Source organism: Typopeltis vanoorti, chromosome 24 (genome assembly GCF_054136105.1).
Source record: "Typopeltis vanoorti isolate ZY-2024b chromosome 24, IOZ_Tvanoo_1.0, whole genome shotgun sequence".
Classification (NCBI taxonomy): Eukaryota; Metazoa; Arthropoda; class Arachnida; order Uropygi; family Thelyphonidae; genus Typopeltis; species Typopeltis vanoorti.
Genome location: NC_143572.1, coordinates 72,047,644 through 72,071,652, shown reverse-complemented (window position 1 = coordinate 72,071,652; position 24,009 = coordinate 72,047,644). Strand labels below are relative to the sequence as shown.

The 24,009-nt window shown below is 35.6% G+C and overlaps 1 protein-coding gene across 2 annotated transcripts in view; it reads right to left on the bottom strand.

Annotated features, from left to right (window-relative positions):
• Positions 1-24,009, bottom strand: part of WDR79 (Telomerase Cajal body protein 1 homolog) — a 238,588-nt gene that overhangs the window by 122,388 nt on the left and 92,191 nt on the right. For both annotated transcript variants that reach the window (XR_016550413.1, XM_090413474.1), the window contains exon 6: positions 11,851-11,983. Coding sequence is in view for 1 of the 2 variants with exons in the window: in XM_090413474.1 (XP_090269600.1) it covers positions 11,851-11,983 (133 nt within the window). In the remaining variant the exon portion in view is untranslated. The remainder of the gene's footprint in view (positions 1-11,850; positions 11,984-24,009) is intronic.

Here is a 24,009-nt window from a genome sequence, read left to right as displayed (position 1 = left end):
GCTAATGAAAACATCCATGCGAATGCCGATCTTTCCTATTCTGATGATAAGTAACCTATCACAACAACATGATATCAAAAATGGATATTTCTTTCTTGATTTTAGTATGTTAATGCTATATCAGATTTTAAAGTCCACCTCCTTCTTGGTTTCATTTCAAATTCTATCTTACCTCATTATGTCCTCTCCCCTCCCCCATGTTCAACAGTCATATAAAAATGCTATACTTTTTGCAAAATATTTAAAAGAAATTACTGTTCTTCCAATTCAGAGCTGTTCATATGTCAAATTTTTGAGTTTTCAGAAAGCCACATATTAAGTAAAGTATGTGATTTTATACTTTATACAAATATTTTATCTTTCTAAATTCAGCATTAGAAAGTTAGGCAAAAAAAGAAGGGTTGCATAAAATCAATTCAGTTTTTATAAATTTAGAGTTAGATAACTGACTAAGTCTGGAACTTATTAAATATTGGAAGTTTAACTTCCAATAATTAATACTTAAATAATTTTTTATTATCTAACTCACTTCTAAGAACTACAGACTGGTTTAAATACCATCTTCTATATTGAAAGCTTGATAAGTTTCTATCTTGTTCCAAATCATTTAAAAGGAACTGGCTCTATCATATCAGCTTTACTTATTCTCATATTTCCATATTTAATTGCTAAATGCAATAAACAGTACAATGTTGAAATATGTAACTTTCCTATATAAATTCCTCTTGTGTTTCATATGTGTGCCACTGAGACTTCATTCTTTGCCTATTTTATATTTTTAGTATTTTTATTGCTGACTTTTCTACCACTTGTCACAGCAGTTATTTGTTTAGGAACTCTTGTGGCATATTTACTTGAAATCATCTTCAAAAAGTAAAGAAGTGATCTACTACCAGGGGCGGCTCGTGCATAGGCACTGCAGAACCCCCAATTTTTCTCGATATATAAATATATTTATTAATTTATTTATATTTGCCTGTAATATTTAATTTTATCAACAATCCTATACAATTCTCTTACTTTGTATAAAAAATAATAAAAATCCATCTTGTAGCAGTTAGGAGGGCAAAGGATGCTAGCAGTACTGTGTTTACCACAATGTCATATTGCTACGCGTGCAAGCATATGCACGTCATAGTACGATGTGAGCTATTAGCATAACGTGGCACTGTCCATCATGCAGTTTCACTGTTGTTTATAGGCAGTTTGTGCTAGTAGTCGAGTGTTCGTAGTGCTTATCGTGTTTACTCAGTCTCATTAAATATTTGGACATTACAATTAAAGACATAACATTTGTTATAGTTTTTATTTTAAAACATTATTGGAGTTATGATAATGGATTTTATTTTTAAGTAATTTTGAATTATACCGAACTGTATAATTTTATCAATAATAAACAATATTATTTCATGTTTAATTTTTTTTTAAATTTTTACCATAATTTTGATATTTTATCCAAACACATATACACTGTACTTACAGTGTGTATGTATATTTCGAAAGTTGCAGCACCCCATGATTTCAAGCCACAAGCTGCCACTGTCTACTACATAATATATTGTATACTAACATTGGATTAAATTTCACTCTCTTTTATACTACAGTCTATGTCTAATATCCTAAATGAAAGAAGACAGTGGGCTTTGTTGTTTTTCACCTTTAAGGATCAAAGATCAGCGTGCATAGTTCCTGTTGGATTGTGATCAGCATTCATCATGACAAAATTATGGAGACTATTGTCTTAGAGTTAATACAAACAAAACTAAACGCTTAACATTTTGACTTTCATATTAAAGCTATCATCTGAAATGCATGCACAAAGAAAACAAGCTACACTACAATACACAGTATAACAAATTATTATTAATTTGTTCGACTGCTGACCAATTTATATCTATCTATCTATCTATATATATATATATATATATGGAGGGATACTGAAAGGTTCTGATAAACACCTAAAACAAAAATGATATGATTTGTGCCACGAGGGAAAGACTTTTATTTCCTCAGAAGATTGCAAATGATGCAGCAGCATTGTAACAAGTATATACAGGGTGTTCGGGATAAATTTGACATATTTATAATTAATTATATTTTTCCGTAAGTTACATGTATTAACACACACTTCTCTTCATTTAAAAGTTTGGACCCTTCTTCATTCATATACAAGATGTCAGAAAGGATGGATAGCTGGAACCCATCTGAATCATGGAAGAGAATAACTTGTATCATGATGATTCGTGCCCGCCATCAAAATAAGGATATTACGACTGCTGCCCAATGCTCCCTGAATACAGTAAAAACAATCAGGCATGAACTAGAGACTTGCAATGGTGACTACGAGGATGTAGCAAGAAGAAAAATCCCTAGCAGACGATCTGATTGCGTTCGTACAGCAGAATTCCTCGCAAATCTGCAGGAACAGGTGTTGAAGAACCCTGGCATTGAAATTCGGGCTTTGTTCGTGGAGTTGCTAACTGTAGTCAAGCCCTGGATAACAAGGGTAGCCAACGGTAGGCCGTATGTATGGCAGCAGGATTCGGCCCCTTGCCACACCTCTGGGAAAAGTCAAAAATGGTTGTCTGAAAATTTCTACGACTTCACCAGTCCAAATGTTTGGCCTCCAAACTCCCCAGACCTTAACCCCATGGATTATTTTGTATGGGGCGCAGTTGAAAAAGACACCAATCGCACTTCCAGTAATGCAAAAGCCCAGTTAATGGATAAAATTAAAACAGTTTTTGCGGCCCTTCCCAGGGAGACTGTAGCATCAGCATGTTTGGGGTTCCGAAGCAGAATTGAAGCTGTGATCGATGCTAATGGTGGTTATTTTGAGTAAATCTTGTTGATAGTATTGTAATTAACTCTGCCTGTAATGTTTTTTTGTCAATGCATTAAATTTAATAGATACAAAGAAGATTTTCTTTTTCCTTACGAAACTGTCAAATTTATCCCGAACACCCTGTATATAACACTTTGTGAGGAACATGTAGAATAATTTATGTTGCACAAACCATACTATTTTTGTTCTAGGTGTTTATCAGAACTTTTCAGCCCTTCTTCATGTGCACACATGTGGTGTAGGATAGCTTAAAGGTCAAAGAAAAATAACTGGGAGGAGACCTCCAGACAGCCTTTTAAGGAAAATGGAGAACTAGCTGGAAATTCTGAACTTCTCATGTGTACTCTCAAGTATCTACCATGATACTAAATGAACAAGAATGGGTTGACAATTTGGGATTTAGCCAACTAAACTGTATTCTTACTGACTTAAACTAAGATAACAAAATGATGATAAATCATGATGAGATTTCAGGTTGGGTAGTGCATCACCCAGTAAACAAGGACATTCCTCATTTCTGGCAGGGGACCAGGGCAAACAGCAAAAATTCAGCTGGTGGAACAAACTCCAAATCACCATCAGCAGAATTCAAGTTTAGCACATTGACATTGAAGCCAAAGTCCCACACTTTTAAACCACCTACAATTAATCCCCCACTGTGTGGGATGGGTTTTGTCATGAAAAACTTCAATTTTCAGGAGGGAAAAACCCTATCATCTCCATATATGACTAGCTAACTTACCTTCTGTTGAAAAGTTAAATTTTTATAAATGTTCATGCATCAGTTATGAAAACTGAACATGAATCTTTAATCTGTGATTTCTGTCTAGAAACTCTATCACAATGAGCACACTGTGGCATGCCACATTGTCGTGATGGATGATCTACTTGTCAGGCCACAATTTAGATCTTTTTCTCTGAACAGAATCTCGTAATCTTTTCTGCACCTCTAAACAGCATTATTGGTTGACCATTTATTCCTGTTCAATGAATTCATAGTGGACCATCCTCTTGTGATCAAAGAAACACACCAGCATGGTCTTGAACTACGAACGTGACATGCGTGCTTTTTTCGGACGTGACGAACTCGGGGTTTTCCACTGCATGCTATTGTTTTTGCAATAGCCAACTAACAAATGGCCCTATTAGCTTGAGGTTTATGCACGTATTAGTTAAAACATGTATAAAGACGATTACTCACATGACTCCAACTAAATCACCACACAAGCGACATTACATGGCTGTTCTGGGAATTGTCACACTTCGTAATAGGGGTGAAGAACTTCTGGACACAACTTTTACTTACATTGGAAGTGCTCAGACTATAATTCAAATATGGTCTCAACAGTGCTCTCCAATATGCAATATTCAGATTCTCTCTAGGCACAATGTGGCGATGCAAGCAGCTATATTATTCAATAGCTGATTGGAAAGTTTCCCAAAGGATTACTAAGTTTACTGGCAGCAAACCTGCAGAAACCACTTTACTGCTGCATCCTACAATGGTAGAGGAGATGTGAATAATTATGGCATGAAGAGCATGTGCAGCAAGGCTATCATCACCCACAATGCATAAAGAAGAAAGGGAGAGGATAGAAACCAGAGATCCTTTTGTAGAGATGAAACATGGCAATGGCCATTTCATGCCTCCAATAAAGGGACGTAGCATTTCGGTGAAAAAAATCTACCACCTAGAGGTCTAGCTGGCATTTCCTTTAACCATGGAAAGTATACTTTTAAAGTGGCAATACTTGCCTATTGTGCATCACAAGCACATACAAGCCCCAAAAAATCTTTAGACGCAAGTTTTCTGCAAACATAAAAACAGATTTGAAAGAGTAGCTAGCATCTCTCTTTCAAAACAACACGGTCAAATCCCACTGTGGCATGAATTGCCCAATGCAAATAAGCAGGGTTTTCAGATTATTTCATCTTTAATCCATTGGCACTAATGTACGATAGGTCAATAAAAGTCATAGCTTTTGCCGATGATGATGCGATGATAATGATTCAGGGACGTGATGGTTTACAATTAGAAGTAATGGTCAAAAATAAAGTTTAAAATTGCAGAGGGGGAGCATGTGAGAAGAAAGTTACCTTCAATAGCACCCAGTCTAAAGTGCTTCACATCTCACATAAACCTTTAATTGTCTTCCTAGACAGGGAAGTTCTTCAGGTAGCCAGTGAGCTAAAATACTTAGAAATAATAATAGATGAAAGTTTTACCTTGAACAAGCACATTGCATGTTTCCAAAAAAACTTACAAATAGAAAACCTTCTGGCTAAGTGTCAGCAAGGATAAAGTGAGGGATTAGGCCAACGAGCACTGAAAACAATATATACCTGAGCTATACCACCATTGAGATCTTATGCTACACTTGCTTGGAAAGATGCACTAAAATCTAAGAAAAACTGACAAAAGTTAAACAAAGTTCAACATCTTATAGCCATACATTTGATTAAAGGATACAGGACAATATCTTTAGAAGCAACTTACATTACACTGGTCTAACACTGATCTGTCTGATAATACAAGAATTCTCTCATATATGAAGGCACTTCTGGGATATATGACAAAAATGCCAACATTGATCCAAACTATCGAACTTCCACTTCACTGCAGCAGGTGGATTCACCAGGCAAAGAAAACATATACAGTGGTGCCTCGTACTTTGAACGTTCCAGAGTTCAAACACTTGAGAATGCAAGAAATTTGATTCGCAGTTTGAACGACATTTCTAAGTTTGAACTATAGTCCAGGAACTCAGAGTCATATAGCATTCTCCCCCACTAATGCTATATGACTCTGAGTTCCTGGACTATACTTCTTCCCCACTAATTTCCCTCACTCACTTCCTCGTGCCTGCGCAGTGTGCGTCTGTCTCAGTCCGCTGTGTGTTGTTCCTTACTTTACACAGCCTAGTCATTGCGCGATACGTTTGTGTAGAGAATTTTTAACTGTTTTTGGCATTTTTTCTATTGCCCAAGGCATCCAAGAATGTAGAAAGAACAAAATCTAAAAGAAAAGTTGTAGTATCGACAACTGAGATGAAAAAAGAAGTTATCATGAAACACAAAAGCGGCACATGTTTGCCGGATCTGGTGACAATGTTAAATGCCAAAGTCAACGATAAGTAGCATTCTTAAGAATAAGGAAGCAATAAAAGCAGCAAATGTGGCTAAAGGTGTGACAACATTGACCTCCAAGAACTCACATGTTATTGAAGAAATGGAAAAACTCCTTTTAGTATGGATAAACAAGAAGAGATTAAGCAGTGGCTTTATTACTGAGAGAATTATTTCTGAGAAAGCAAAACATCTGCATAGTGAACTTAAGAAATGCACACCTAAAACCAGTACTGAAAATGAGGAGTTTAAAGGAAGTAGAGGCTGGTTCAATAAATTCAAAAAACAAACTGGGATCCATAGTGTTGTCATGCACGGAGAAGCTGAGAGTGCTGATGTAGAAGAAGTGGACAAATTTGTAAAAACCTCTAAGGAGTACGTGGATAGTGAGGGATTTGTATCTCAATAGGTTTTAATTGCGATGAAACGGGTCTTTTTTTGGAAGATGTCCAAAAGGACCTATATCACAAAAGAAAAGATGGCACCGGGATATAAACCTATGAAAGATAGAATTACTTTGCGGCTTTGTGGTAATGCTAGTGGAGACTGTAAGATAAAGCCTTTGCTCGTTTACCATTCTGAAAATCCATGTGTGTTTAAAAAGAACAATGTTTTAAAGAGCAAATTCGGTGTTATGTGGAGGGCCAACACGAAAGCGTGGGTTACCAGAGAGTTTTTCACTGAGTGGATTTATCAAGAATTTGCTCCCACTGTAAAAGCTTATCTTACTGAAAAAAAATCTACCATTAAAAGCTCTTTTAGTGATGAACAATGCTCCTGCTCATCTCTCAAATTTAGAGGAGGATTTAGTTGGTGAATTCAGTTTCATCAAGATTTTGCCACCCAATACCACTTCTATCATACAACTCATGGACCAGCAAGTGATTTCAAACTTCAAAAAACCGTATATTAAGGCTATGTTTCAAAAGTGCTCTGAAATAACCAATGACGCAGAACTGACTCATAAAGAATTTTGGAAAGAGCATTACAACATTCTTCATTGCTTAAGGTTCGTTGATAAGGCATGGAAAGAAGTTTCTATTAAAACGATGATTTCTGCTTAGAAAAAACTCTGGCCAGATTGTATTTCAGTCAGTGAAATAGTAAGCTGTGAAGAAGAGTCTGTTGTAAATGAAATTGTGTCTTTGGGTAAAGCTATGGGAATTAAACGTGAGTGATCAGGATGTAGAGGAGTTAATAGATGATCATAAAACCGAACTCAGCACAGAAAATCTTCAACATCTTCACGATCAACAACAAAAAGAAGTGGAAAAAGAAATTTTTATGGAAGAGAAGGATGCCAAAGGATGCATTTCCAATGTCAACCTTCAAGAATTGTTCTCTGTTTGGGTTAGAACAGAAGCTATTGTGGAAAAATGGCACTCTAATAAGAGACAGTAGTGACCAGGAATATCAACTTATTCGATGACAACGTGATGGGTTGTTTTAAAAATATCAAAGAAAATCATCAGCGCCAAACAACATTAGATAGATTCTTCTCTGCAGAAAAAAGAGAACGTGAATCAGCATTCTCAACTCCAGCTAAGAAGCAGAAAGAAGATGCTTAACAACGGGCACATTATTTTCGTCTTTGTGATTTTTATATTAAAAAAATATTCTTCACTGTTATTTTTATGTTGTAATAATTAAAATTAATAAAATAAATATAAGATTATTTTGTTTATTTTTTTCTAAGTTATTAACATTAAAAAACCAAGAAAGCCCAAGAATGCCAACATTGCCCGCTAGGGGGCACCAATAGGACTTGAGGAGAAAGAATAGCTTCCTGCTTCGTCCACATTTACTCTTTGCTGTACCTGCATGCACGTGTCTTGCTCACAAGTTCCTTTGAAAATAGCAACGTGATGTTGCCGATATATTGGATTTATATTAAAAAGTTATTTTAATGTATATCCTAGTCTACGTTGTTATTTCCCTAAACTATTTAGTAATAATGCATAACCAATGTCTAAGCCTTTCCACTAGAAAAATAAAAAACCTAAAATAGATAAAATTAAAAAAAAATTATTGAAATTTTTTGGATATGGGAATGGATTATTTCGCTTTCCATTATTTCTTATGTAAAATCTTGATTCAGACTTAGAACGATTCACAGTTCGTAATAATATTTTTTGGTTTACCGATCAAGTGTTGATCAATTTTATTAACTGAACCAACAAGCTCGCCAATCTCCTCAAACAACATAAAATAAGAGTAACATTCAAACCAATAGAATCTATTAGTAAACTACTAAGATCTCCAAAAGACAACCATCCTTTCTACAAATATGCTGGAGTTTATAATATTCCATGCTCATGTGGCTCTAGTTACATTGGACAGACTTCGAGAAGCCTCGAAATCAGGAAAAAGGAGCACATTGGCTATGTCCAACAGACAGGACATTTCTGGCCTATCGTCTCATTTCTCTACAACTAACCATGTCATCGAGTGGGACAAAAGCTGTTCCCCTTACATAGAGGAAGATTACCATTCAAGAATTTTCAAAGAGGCAGCCACAGTCACCCGCTCTACTCTCAACCTTAACAGAAATCAAGGCCTAATACTCCCAGAGATATGGAAAACCCTAATCAGAACCTTAAAAACGGAAGAAATGAACTTTAATACAAACTACAGAAAGTTCCTCAGCAACAGCTAGCTGATCTTGTACACGCGATACATGTTTCACTCACGTTCGATACTATTTTATTTGTAATTATTCTAGTCAGTGTTTTACAGTTATTCTTGTCAGTTTGCAGTTACGCATAATTGTGAGATTGTTTAAACCTCTATGTAAGCCCTGAAGATGCCAACAGATAAGTGTGGCGAAACTAGTTGGTTCAGTTAATAAAACTGATCAACACTTGATCGGTAAACCAAAAAATATTATTATTTACTAATTTATGATCAAGAAAATAACCTTCATGATTCATAGTTCGAACGGGTTTCTGGAAGGAATTAAATACAAACTATGAGGCACCACTGTATTAAGGAGAAAGAAAGCTCTGAAACTGATGATTTCCATATATACACTAATGAGAGCAAAACTGAAGGAAATGTTAGTTGTTCTTTCATTGTATATTACATACAGTCCATTATACATGAAAGCTGCTCTAGACTGCATCCCCTCTGTTCCAACAACCAAACAGAACAACTTGCTATAGTTCATTCACTTGCATATCTCTGGGAATCAGAACTCAACACCTCTTATGAAAAGACAGCAACAATTTACAGTGACAGTAGAAGCACTATACTTCTTCTGCAGCTTGTCCAACTTAAGTAGGGTCACTGTTTTTAGTGAGTCTCCTCCACATCCTCCTGTCTTGGGCTGTAACCACATCCAAGTTCTTTATCCTCAAGTCCTCCTCCACCAACTCCTTCCATTTCTTCTTTGGCAGCCCATGCTTCCTCCTCCCTTGCACATCTATCTGCATGACCTTCCTTCCCACATACTCACCCTCCCTCCCCATCACATGACCAAACTACCTCAACCTTGCCTCTTGTAGCTTCACTCCTAAGTTCGCTCGTAACTTTCACTGTTCCTCTTACATTTCTCAGACGATCCTTTCTGGTCACATTGCACATCCACCTAAGCATTCTCATCTCTGCTACCTCCATCCTACTGATGTTATTTTTCCTCGGGACCTCAGTTTCCATAGCATACCATAGCTGGTCTCACTACTATCCTGTAGATTTTGCCTTTTAGATTGATCAGCACCCTCTTATCACATAGCACTCCAGCCATCTCCCTCCAGTTCCTCCATCCACCTTGTATCCTGCATCCCACTTCCTTCTCAGCCTCTCCATCCTCTTTCACTGTTGAACCTAAGTATCTAAAGTCCCTAACCTTCCTGATGACATTTCCTTCCAGATCTATTTCCTGGCTGCCATACACTTTGCAACACATATACTGTCTTACTTCTGCTTAGTCTCATACCTCTCATACCAGTACTTTTCTCCATCTTTCCAGTTTAGCTGCCACTTTTCTTGATTCTGCACACAGCATGATGTCATCTGCAAGGCATGTCTTCTCTCACCTCCTCCATTACAATATTAAACAGGAGTGGACTTAATGCTGACCCTTGATGCAAGCCAACTGTCTGAAAACTTTCTGTCTCTCTGAGGCAGGTCTGAACTCATCTTCGCATTTCTGTACATCTCCTGCACCAACCTGACATATTTCTCCAGTACCTTCTTCTCCCTCAGACACCTCCAGAACTCTTGCCTTGGCACTGTATCATATGCTTGCTCCAGATCAATAAACACCAGATGTAGATCCTGTGTTTTTCTCTCGAAACTTTTCCAACATCTGCCATAACCCAAATTGTTCCTTTGCAATCTCCACCTCCATCCTCAAGTCTTCCATCAAGAACTCTTCCTAGGATTTTCATTGTGTGGGACATCAACTTTATTCCTCTGTAATTCTTAGTCTTGTAGATGGGGACAAGAGTTACTTTCCATCCATTCCTCGGGTATATTTTTCTGTTGACAAACTTTTATTAACAGGTCCCACAGCAAGTCAATTCCCTCTTCCCGCAGTGCCTTCCATGCCTCCACTGGGATCCTGTTAGGGCCCAATGATTTTCCATTCTTCATCCTCTTTATGGCCTCCTTCACTTCCACTCTACTGATGTTCTGCAACATCCCCTCATAAGGCTGCCCATCTTCTCTGTAAGTCATTGCATTTTCCTCATTCAAAAGTCCTTCAAAGTATATTCTGCATCTGTTTCTTATATTCACATCCCTCCTTAATACTCCAGAGTCTTTGATCTGCCTCACATGTAAGATGTCCTTTGATGTCTTATTTCTACATTTTGCCAATCAATAAATTTTTCTCTGTCCTTCCTTTGTTTCTAATTGATCATAAAGATCTTGATATGTCATGGTAGAAGCATTATACACAGCACAAAAAACCAAAATAACTATATAGTATTAAAAGAACAGAAAAGAAATCTGGTTGGGAATCTCACTTTAGAGAAATGGGAAATCAAGTTCTGTTGGGTGAAGGTGCATACTGGGAAAGCAAGAAACAAGAGAATGGATCAGCTGGCTAAAGAAGTAGCTATAGTCGGTTAGAAACACATTACTAAAAGTACTCAAAATCTATTAAAAAAACACCTGCAGAAAAAATAAGCTAAACTTGTGGGAAGAAGAAGAATGGACATCTAAAAACCAGATCGACAGCAAAAGAATTCTTGCCAAGTATCAGAAGCAGACTCTGGCTGATAAAACATGTCATCTCTCCAGGTTTAGCCATGCTACTAATGGGACATGGAAAATTAAGACACTACCTAAACAGATTCTATATCCTGGAATTGCTATCTTGCATTTGTTGTCAGCAGATTAAACAGACTGTCCATCACTTACTTTGCGACTGTCAGCTACTGGAATCCATCCAGATGTCCCTAACAAATTACTGATAATGTTTGAATTATATAGTGTAAATATATGTAGATATAAAAATATATGGATGTAAATGTAGAAATTCATAAGTCACTGCCATAACTACACGTGGTGCTAAAGATGATATAGATTATATGCTACCAAACGGGTATGGTGAGGTCACATTAACATTATTCCATGGATACTGAAATAGCAATTTCATGATTCTGTCATGAAATTCATTTAAAAACTATCCTCTGCTCACAAGCAGTACAATAATACATGATAGGCCATAGTTTGCCAATCTCTGATCTAATTAATATGCAAATGGAATATTCATTTTAATAAAATTTATTGTTTTACAGTTTATCATATCTTAACCATTTAAAAAAACTTATGTCTCAAAGACAGCAATCAAAACCTAAACTAATTTTTATGATTGGGTCAAGTATAAACAAAATTTTTCAGTAAATAAAAGAGAGCTGAAATCAATAACTTGCCAATAGTAGGACGATTTATGCAGTCTCTTCCTGGAATATTAACATCAAATATTCTGATCATTTTGTTAAAACCACAAAACAGCCTTTTTCCTAGAGGATCAAATGTAACGGCGTGAGCAGCAATGATTTCGTCCTGAAATAAAATTTATAGTAAATATCGCATTACTAATAATTAAAAGAGACAGCAATGTTCACTTACATGATCATATAAATTTTCAAAAAATTCTACATTTCAGTTTCATATGTGCAAACTTATTTTAGCCAACTGATGGGATTTACTTTTGATTCTTTAGTATTATATGCAATTAAAGACTAAACTATTATTAATATTATTATTAACAGAGATCTTCAGGAAGTCAAGAACTCACTCGGGAATGCCAAGTATCATCCAGCAATCACATCTTACCTAAACACATTCATGCTAGATGCAAACATACAACAGACAAGCTGTTTGAACTCAAACATTACAGTCCAAGTAATTTTAATCTGTCTTCATTTGCATTCCATAATCCCAATATCATCTTTGTGACTCTTCTCTCCACAGCTTCTTTATCTCCTTGGAACCTAAGAGATCATATCTGCACATAGTAGAGCTTGAGGTCATATCAAGGCCTTGTAAAGAAGCAAAATGACTTTCTTATCTTCAACTCTTATATTTAACTTTTTGCCATTTCTTCATGCATGCAATATGAATAATGCCTTTAAGGTATATTCATGGAGAGACCCATGTTTTTAGAGAGTATAACTTTAAAATGGTTATGATGCAGACTAACTACTACATGGCAAATATGCTATGACCAAATGAATGGTCATACTTTAGGAGGATTCCAGTCAGATAGCAATGATCTTGGGAGGGACTCAAGATCATGTCAAGGTTGTCAAAAATCAAGGTTGGCAAATTAGCCTTCTTGGATATCCTCCTATTCTGTATCACATCTCATAAGTACTTTCAACTTTTGTTCATCATAAATCTACTTTCATAGGCCATTGTACACAACAAGATTCCACCAATCACCATCTAAAAAATAGGCATTATCAAATCCTTGCTTGTTAACAGAACACGTCTCCAATCTCAAGGATCTATTACTAGAACTTGACACAATCCAAAGCATCATGCCAAGATGGCTTCACCACAAAGAAGATTAAATGCATCTGTGAGATATAAATTAAAGATGCCAAGAAATGATATTCTTGGTTTCTCCTTTATCCAAGTGTAAGCAAACAAAGTTTGTGCGTGAAGTAACTTCACGATTAGGCTATTTGTATATAGAGGCTAATGACTTCACATTAATTTAGTATCCCATAATGTAATCCACATATCCCTCCCGACATGTATAATGCTATGCATTATGGGAAGGGCCACTACCCAGGCCAGTTTCAACCTTTATTGAGGTCTCATCAGTGGGAGCCAGACCCAAAAGTGATACCAAGGTTGAAGTAATGCAAAGGTCATATTTCCATATATACAAGTAGTCAAAAAGTGTAACACCTCATTACTAAAATACATCTATCTCTAGATTAGAGATAGATGTTGAAACATCTTTCAACATCGATCGCTAATCCTCTTTACTAGGCCTTGACACAACTGCACCTAAACTTGCTGCGTGCAGATTTGGACTCCTAGGTTAAGAGGAAATAAAGAAGCTGTGGAAAGGGTGCTTAAGGGTCAAAGCTGTATAACTGAGAGGAGACCTCCACATAGCCTTTAAGGAATGCAGAGAACCGACCAGGGCTTCTGACCTAATGTCCAATCCTCACCTTCTCGTGGTGCACCGTGTTGGGTATGTACCTGGATACTGAATGAATGAGGATGGGCTGGCAATTTGGGATTTAGCCAACCAAATTGTATTCTTATTGGCTTAAACCAATATAGAAAATGATGGTACAACATGACAAAATTTCATGCCGGCTGGGGCGTTGCATGGTTAAACAAGGCCCCCGTTGTTTTCGCCAGGGAACCAGGGCAAACAGTGAAAAGTCAGCCACTGGAACAAATCTGAAAGCACACCCCAACTCAACATCACCAGGGTTAAAGATCGATACTATCAACATAAGAAGCCTGAATGGCAAAGAAATGGAGCTAGCTGAGGAATTAGATAAGTACCAGATTGACATAACAGGGGTGACTGAAACAAACAAAAAAAAAAAAAAACGCAAAAACTGGTGAGATCTTTCTGAACAATAAATACAAAATGTTATATTCAGGAAATGACAATCAAGGAAAAGAAGGAGCAGCCACAGTATTCAACACAAAATACGAGGCTAATCTTCTTGAATGGCAGGCAGTCACAAGTAGAGTGACTGCCTGCCATTCAAGGCAAATATCAGAATGGGGAATTGGACAATGAGACTTATTTGTGCCTAGTCCCACAGAAGGTTCTACTAAGGTAGAAGTGGATGAATTTTTTGATGCTTTAGAAAAAGCAACTGACACAATGAAAAAAGAAAAGTTGGTCCTTATTGGGGATCTAAATAGCAGAGTAGGCAATGATTGTCAGTCATAGAAAAATATTTTGGGAAAATTTGGAGACAAGAGCAAAGCCAATAATAATGGCAAATACCTGTTGGATTTCTGCTTAGGACACGGACTGGTTATTACTAACACCATGTTCCAACATAAAAATATGCACAAATTCACATGGAGAGAAGAGGCAAAGAATAAGAAAAGTCTCATTGACTATGTAATTGTTGATAGTGATGTTTTCTCCCTGGTGCAGGACACCAGAGTGTACAGAGGATTTGAAATTGGAAACAATCACTATTTAGTCATGAGCAGGATAAAATTGAATTTCATAATGAAAAGAATAACATGTACGAAAGTTTTAAAGTGAATAAAAGTTGAGCAGCTCTCAGATGTGAACTGTAGACTAAAATACACACAGATTATTGAAGAAAAAATGAAAGAGTTTGAGAACAGGAATCAAACCTTGGATATTCAGTGGCAAGCCTTGAAGAAAACCCTGATTGATTCAGCCAGAGAGGCATGTGGTGAGGTTGTCTGCAAGGATAGAAAAATCAGGACTCCATGGTGGACACAGGAAGTTAAAGAGGCAGTGAAGAAGTTCTTGGCAAATAAGTCAGCTTGTACTCTTAGAGAATACAGAGACAAATGTAAGAAAGCTAAACACTGTGTAAAACTAGCTAAAAAAGTCATGGGAGGACTTTGGCAAGAACATAGAAAATAAATATCAAGAAGGTGGTAAGATATTCTGGAGGTTGTTGAAGAAGCTTAAAAATGGAGGAAAGAGTGCTGTAAAAGGAGTTACAGATGATAAAGGTGACATGAAAACAGGAGAAAAAGATATCCTTGAAGTATGGAGTAATTACTTCGAAAAATTGCTAAATGAAACAAGCAGTGATGACAGCACAGTCGTAAAAAACACTGACCAGGCATGCAGGCAGGAATACATATCCATACTTGAAGTAGAAAAAGCCATCAAAGGCTTGAAATGTGGAAAGGCAGCAGGAGATTCAATGATATTCGACCAGAAATGCTGAAATTTGGTGGTATAAAAGTCTTAAGTGGCTGCACTGCTTAGTTCAGAAAGCCTGGACAGAGGGACGAATTCCTGATGATTGGAGTAGAGCTCTAATAGTACCCATATATAAAAAGGGAAATAAAACTGAATGTGAGAATTACAGAGGTATTTCCCTACTGAGTGTTCCTGGCAAGATCAATGCAAGCATACTTGAGAAATGGTTGAGAACAATTGTGGAAGAAAAGCTTGGTGAAGAACAAGCTGGATTCAGGTCAAATAGAGGCTGTCAGGATCAGATCTTCACTTTACTACAAATAGTTGAGAAAACATGGGAATATAACAAAGATCTGTATTTAAGTTTTGTCGATCTGGAAAAGGTATATGACCAAGAGAGAAGCTATTCAATACGCTACAGTTATATGGTGTCAATGGGACATTATATCAAGCAATTCTTAGTCTTTATTTGAGTTGTTAGTCAGCAGTTAGAATTGAAGGAAGTACAGGAAGGTGGTTTAATATTAAATCTGGTGTCAGACAAGGATGTTCATTATCTCCTCTCTTATTCATTATCTATATGGATCACATTATGAAGGAAAGTGATATTAAATCTGATATCAAAATTGGAGATGTTAATGTCAGCTCTTTGCTTTATGCGGATGATGTTATACTTCTGAATAAATCGGCTACAAGTTTGCAAGATTCCCTGACTAAATTAAATAACTGTTGTAATAGATATGGTATTTAGGTCAGCATTAAAAAGACAAAGACAATGAAAATAGGTAGAATTGTTGAAAATGTCAATTGTGTTGTGAACGGGGGAACCTGTGGAACAAATAAAACATTTCAACTACTTAGGCATGATTTTTACTGAAGATGGTAAATTAAATATGGAAATAGACAACAGAATCAACAAAGCTGGTATGGTAAGAAGTCAATTGAATAAATTTATATGGAATAAGAGAGAAATTAGTTGGAACACTAAATTAGCTGGAAAAAGACAGTGTTCAAACCAGTTTTAACTTATGGATCTGAGAGCTGGGTCAGAAGTAAAACACTTGATCAAAGACTAGAGACGGCAGATATGAGAGTCCTGAGAAAGATTATAGGCGTGAACAAATGGCATCAATGGCAATATCATTAAAAATGAGGATATTAGGAAAGAACTTGACATTGTCGGCATCCAGGAATGCATTAGCAGAGCTAATCTCAGGTGGTATGGTCACTTAAACAGAATGGGCGAGGAAAGATTAGCAAAACAAGTGTTCTCTGCCAGGTTGGCAGGAAAACAACCCAGAGGAAGGCCAAGATACAGGTGGATTGATACGGTACAATGTGCCTTAGACGATAGAAATATAAGATCTGATAATGATAATATTGGAGTCTTGACAAGTAACAGACTGATTTGGAGGAAAATTGTAGATTGGAAGTTAGTAATGATGTAAATTTTTCATGTAGTACTATCATATCATGTACAACCCTTGAGAGTACATGTCAGGAATTTGATGATGAATGAATGGAAAGGGTGGTGCCAAAAAGAGTAACAAAGATGATATCAGGATTATGAAATGTACATTGTGAAGGCAGATTGAGAGTATGTGGCTGCAGACACTGGTAAACAGCAGAAAGAGGATGATATGATAGAGATCTATAAACTTCTGAAAGTTGTTATAAGGTTATCAACTGATGAAATTTTTTGTTGTGAATTTAGATACCTATCTAAAATCTACAGATAGATAGTTGTGATTTTCAGTAGTGAAAGTGGGGAGAGAACAAGGGGACATCCATAGAAGTTAAATTTATGTGCAGTTAAGAAAGTTGTGATGGCTAGATTTTTCTCTCACAGAGCAGTGAGTAAGTGAAACAATTTGCCTGTTGAAGTAGAGAGAGCATCCCATGTGGGTGATCTATGGCCTTCCTTGATGAGACTTCAACTCTCTGGAAGTGTCTGATAATAATAATTGCAATGCTGAAACGAACCTTAAGACATAAGGGTAAAGAAGTCATTGTGCCTCTTTATAAGGCCTTGATATGACCTCACTTGGACTACTGTGTGCATGTCTAGTGTACTGATTTTTGTGGTGATGCTGATACAGTTGAGAGAGAGTGCAAAGGATAGTGTTAAAGATGATATTGGGATTGCAGAATACAGATTATGAAGACAGATTGAGAATTTCTGGAGTGTAGACACTAGCAAACAGGAGAAAGGGGATGATATGACTGAAACACAAACTTCTGAAAGGGTCATACAGGATAACAGTAGATGGAATTTTTCATTTTGTGGAGGGTATGGAGAAGATAAGAGGGCATCAATGGAAGTTTAGAATGACTTCAGTAAGCAGGAGATGATTTTTTTCTCATGGAATGGTTCATGATTGGAATAAACTGCCTTTGGAGTCTGTGAGTGCAAGTAGTGTGAATGAATTCATGAAAAGGAATAACAGTTGATGATATTATTATACCTCCAGGAAGTTGAGGACTCACCAGTGATGCCATACATCATCCACACCAGCATTCAAACCTTTTCTTAAAACTTGTTCACACTAGTGTACCAACTGCTTCAGAAGGCAAAATGTTGCACTTATTCATGGCTCTGTGACAAAAAAATCTAGCTCTTGCCCCTTTCTTAACTGCACACAAACTTAAATTCCACAGATACCCACCCCCCTTGCTCTCTCTCTCTCTTTTTCCTCCTGATATTTCTGCCTTTCTTGTAATGAAAAATTTTTATCAACTGATATCTTATAATGCCCTCTCAAAAATTTATACACCTCTATCATATCACCCTCTTTCTTCTCTATACCTGTGTCTGCAGTCCACATACTTTCAATCTATTCTTGTAATCAACATTCCACAATCCCCATATCATTTTTGTAACACTTCTTTACAGACTTTCCACTTCTTCATCCCTTTGAAACCCCAGAAGACTAAATCAGTGCATATTAGTCCAGCCACAGTCATATCAAAGCCTTGTAGAGCAGCAAAATGACTTCCATATCCTTACATGTCAATATTTGATTCAACATTACAATTATCATCTGAGTTGTATTTGCAATTTTGCAAATACGAAATTGTTGTATTTGTTGGATATCGCATCATGCCAAAGTGTATAACTTTATACTTACAAACAGTGAGTTGACATGCATTGTAGTTTGCCCACACTTCCAGCCTATTCAAATTACCCTGCAAATGCTGTATAGCGGTAACATATCTATCTTTGCATCATCAGCAAACAACTGAAGATCTCCTGTCAATTCCTTTCCAATAGCATTAATGTATAGATTAAATAAACATGATCCAAGGACTGATCTCTGGGGAACACCACTGGTCACCTTAAATCTGGCAGATTCATGTCCTCTATATACCACTTTCTGATAACTGTTTGTCAGTCACCCACTTAAATTATACTTAGCTATTATACTTATATGTTACCTCCCTCAATAAGTCCCTGATTTCTTGGAGGCCTCTCTTAATATTAATAACAATATATGTCAAGAATAGGACACTGAAAAAAAAAAAAATAACAATTTGAGTTTCAATTTCAAGTTCAAGGATTTTAGAATTATTAAGTTCAGTGTTATCATGTTCTCTGATTCAAGTTTTTCTTTATTGATTTCAGCCTATATATACAGTATATCAGTTTCAATTCAGGTTTTGGTTTAGATTCCAGTTTTTCAGATTTTTATATTTGTGTCCATACAATAATAATCATACCAGCCTCAAATCTTTTATTTGGTTAAGATATATTGATGATGTGTTCTCTTTTTGGCAACATGGTTCAGACACAGATTCTTTTCCTGTTCCATCTCAATACCCCAGAATCCAGTTCGCTACTGAAAAAGAAAAAAATATATCTTGCCATTTTTAGATACTCTGATCACATGTCTGCCCAATGGTACCCTTTCTTCCTTTCTCAGTTCACAGAAAACCCATCCATATAGGTGGATACATATATAAAATTTCCCACCATCCCCTTCTCAACAATATGGGGTTATCAAAACCCTTGCCAACAGAGCCTCCAACCTCTGTTCCATCCAAGCTTCCCTTACAGTGGAACTTGCCTTTAATTCACCAAAACCTTCCTGTCCAATTGTTACAATGCCAAAAAAAATCTACAAATTATCTGTCCCTTCCATCTCCTCAGATCCCTCTCAACATAAAGACTATAATGTCATTAATATTCCCTATATCTGGAACACTTCAGAAAAACAGCCAGAACTTTGAAAAAAATATAATCTCTGCACTACTTTCAAACCTCATTTGAAGCTGGCTTCGTTTCTCTGCTCTTCTAAGGATCCACTTCCTCCCCTCTCTATTCTAGGTGTTTACAAGGTTCCTTGTTCTTGCAAATTATCATATTATAGTCAGACTGGAAGATCTACTAACATCTGCCTAGAAGAATACAAAATACATCTGCCATCACAACTATGGTCAATCAGGTATAGTGTGTTGTGCCTTGGATACCTTACACAAGGCATGGTGTCAGATGGAAGAAAACCATCTGACAGCAAATACAAACTTGAAAGACTTGTTTTAAAATCTGCAGCAGACATAAAAAAACAGCCTAATCTAAATAAATACAGTTATATTAAACTTTCCAAAATTTCGGAAACTTTCATTCTTAGGCTTCCCACCCGATATCTAAGGCCCCTTCACAGGAGTTCAGTCTTTATTTATTCTATCTCATTTCTTCTACTTATTGTGTTTTTGTGACTGAGACGAAATATCAAAATTAAACCTGTCATTTAATTATTTCTCTTTGTGCTGTAAATTATTCCATTAAAGTGTGACATGAATGTAAATCAGCACCTAAGCCCAAATGCTTGTAACCAAGCAATCTCTGTGTCCATTTGACTTAGAGTGTATTATACTATTTTACTTGGAATATCCATTACTGTCCTTCAATTAGCTTTTTGTTTACAATTTAATTATTGTATTTGTTTCCAAGAATAAAAATAAATTTCGTATGTGTAAAAATAGAATAAATCATTTTGAAAGGAGACAAGAGATCAAGCCTTAGCAATGAATTTATTTGCTATTGGTATATTTACAATTTTTTATTTTTCAGATAGGCACAATGGAAAAGAGAATTTATTTATGTTCTTTCATTTTACTGACAATATTACAGAAATTATTTTTACTATTTTTAGATTCTTACACTGTGTTAAATTGTGAATGAAGATATTTGAGAATTATAATACTTCATTCACATTTAACATAATCTGCATAACTTAAGCAATACTTGTAAATATTATTTGATGTTAATCTCTTGCTCATAAATTATTATTCATAATTACTTTGAGTTTGTTTATTATTGTTTAATTATTTAATCTAGAATATGCATTAGTACTGAAAGGACTCTGTATTATAATGTCACTCAATTTATTTTATTTATTCCATTGTTAATATTGTAAGAAGCTGTGTATATATATTATAAGAATTTGTATTTATCATATTTAAATGTGAACTAACGGATTATTTCTTTATTTGTTATTTCTGAAAGAGAATGTAAATATGTGGAATTCTGCTGATATGATTTTATGTAATTCTTCTGATTGAATTTGATTGGCTAGTAAAGGAGAAACGGAGTTGTTTTTAGCTAGCGCGTACTTAGAACGTGAATGGCTATGATATGGAGAGAAGCCTGTAGATGTAAGTTGAACTGGCTAGAACCGGATTTTAGGTGGGAAAAATAAACGCAGTTAATTGGAAAACGAAAGTAAACAAAGAGGAGAAAGCTTGGGGACAGCGAAGAGACTGGTCGCGTGTAACAAAAGGCAAGTTGAGATATGTGAAAAAATCGACAAGGAAAGGACCGGGAATAAATAGGCATTAAAAACTACCTCTATGGAATTCTGATATTACGATAGATTCCTAACGATTAGAGGAAGAAAGCTGCAGAGCTGAAGTCAATACATAGTAGAAGATAAGGAACTAGTACATGACATAAACCTAATGTGTCAAGACTTATGTAGCTCTGTGTTTAATATTTCAGTTAACATAGTGAAGATTTCTTTGAATTGTGTTTCCTCACGTTAATTAGTTAACAGGAATTTTAAAATGTGCCTAAGTGAATTCAATGTGCTGAAGTTGTAACTCGGTAAGACTTATCCTTTTTACATCCAGTGTGAAGCAAATGAAAATTAGTTCCGCCTAACGTATCTTAACCCTAGCTGCCTTTAACTATAAATAGTCGAAAGAATGAAGCACTAAAGTGTTTCCCCCTTGAATTGATAACTGCCTTGTGATTCAATTAAGTGTTTATAGACTAGAAGTGAATTAGAGAACCGCAACTATAAAAATATTTATTGTGAATTCTGGAACTTGAAATTGTGAGAGCTATTTTCTATTAATTGGTAGAATATAGAGAACTGAGAGTTGAATGTTTGATACCTAATGCATTGTATCTATTCTAAGCACTAGAACTAAATTGATGTATAGATGATATGATTTATCTCATAGAATAGAGACAGGTTGTGATAAAAATACTTATGTCTTGAAAAATAAGATCTAAGATTTGTGGCTTTAATCTTAAAACCTAACTGAATAGTACCTATATCTCAGAGATATCTTGGATTTGTTCAATTGCATTATCTTGTTTGGAAAGTTTACTTAAATGTACTTGTTATATAAATCTGCATTAAATGTTTTGTTTTATTGAATTCAATTTGATGTTTGCCTGATTTCCTTTCATTGCACCGCTCATAAAAACTTATCGGACCTTGCGGAAGCCTTAAATGATAATATTAACCTCGGCTGTAGAAAAGTGAGATTGCAAACGTTAGTTGATATTTCATAATATAAATTTCTTTATATTCGGATCAGTATTAATCAACATCTGACAAATAAAAAACGGAATTTAAAGAAGTAAGGATAAGTTCAACTAACCATAAATAGTTGTAAATAATGTTTTCACAAATAATATTTATTGAAATAAATATATTTGAATGTTTTCCTGTCCTTGAAAAATACCATTATATGGATCATAAGCTTGTTTTTGATAGATTTTCTCCTTTTATGAACAACAAATTAGGCTAAATTGCATTACTTCTTTCTAATTGTAAGACCTGTTTTAACATCAAAAATTTACACCCAATAATATGTCAGTAGAATCTCAGTCACTCTCATCTTTAGCTTAAAATTGCTTTTTTTTTTTTTTTAATAGGATGCTCATTCAAAGTTTAACTACTATATCTTCAATGCTTGACCATTGTATGCAGGATGTGGTGAAAATGTATGAAGTACGTACTATACAGAATGCATTTTTTCTTGGTTCTAGGAACTGAATTATAAAATACTACCCTGTCTAATTTTCTACTAGCTTGAAATTTTTCAAAAAAATGTGCAAAAGAAAATCAAATGAAATTAGTAAAGCCCTTCTGTTAAAGATGATGTTTATGGAATGGTAACTTTATTCTCTTTTCTACCATTTAAATAAATGTAAATCATCATTTAATTCCAGTGGCATTCATTTTAGGAATAAAAAGTTTTGATCTGATGGAAAGTGGTATTACAGTCCACTCTTTGTTGGCTTGAAAGAGAACACCATGAGGTCATAGTGACTAATCTTACCTTGGGGGGGGGGGGGGGGGGTACAGAGTTCTCATGTTGTAATTGCAGGCTTATTTTTCTATTTTGGTTTCAACTGATATTTTTGTTACCTTACTGTAGCTATTGTGGTGCTTTTTTTTTAGAATCTTTCTGCTATTCGTATATTATTCTGTCCATTTCTGTACTGAAGAGATGCCTTTGACACTTATGTACAAAATTTTACCCTTAAAGATTAAGTTATTTAACATGAATTTCCTGTTTTTTTAATCTTGAATAGGTTAAAGACTTAGTTGACAGACTGAACAGACTATTCAGACTTTGTCTTCTTCCTTAGCTTGCTGAACCAAGGTTCTTTGCTGCAAGTTTTCTTCCAGTCCTTTCTGTCTTGGGTTCTTTTAGTCCAGTCCAGGATTCCCATCTCAGTTGTCTTTCTGGATGTTATCCTACCAGCACTTGCCATGGTTTTACTCTAGATCACTTTCCATCAAACCTCATCTTGAATGCTTGTTTAGCCATTCTCTCCTCACTCATTCTTTCTACATGTCCAATCCATCTAAATCTGCAAGCCAATTTCATCTGACAGAAGTGGAGATCTATACAATTCATATAGTTCTTGATTATGTCTTCTTACCCATTCACTTGTTCTGTTATCTCTTACAAGTCAAAAGACTTTCCTAATGATTTTATTTTTAAATATCTGCAAAGCTTTTGCATCTTAATTTGTTATGCTCCAGGTTTCTGCTTCATATAAAACAATAGGTCTAATGATTTTGTATATTTCCATATTAATCCTGTTTGACAGAATTTTGGAAGATAGTAAATGATGCAGTGAATGATAAGATCTATTAGAGGCATTTATTCTAGGCTTGTATTTCTGTACTAATTTTATTATTTGAGTAATCAATGTTCCAAGATATTTGAAGGAACTGGCATTTTTAAATTTCAGGTTATCAATGGTAAACTGGTCATTTTCCTATTGATTGTGGTTTCTACACAAGTTCAGTTTTATCCAGGTTGATTTGTAATCCTAGTTTTTTTCATTAGACGTTTTGAGTTTTCTGAATATTATTCTAATGTCTTCAGCATGGTGTCCAACTAGGCATATATTATCTGCATATCTTAATATCGCTGT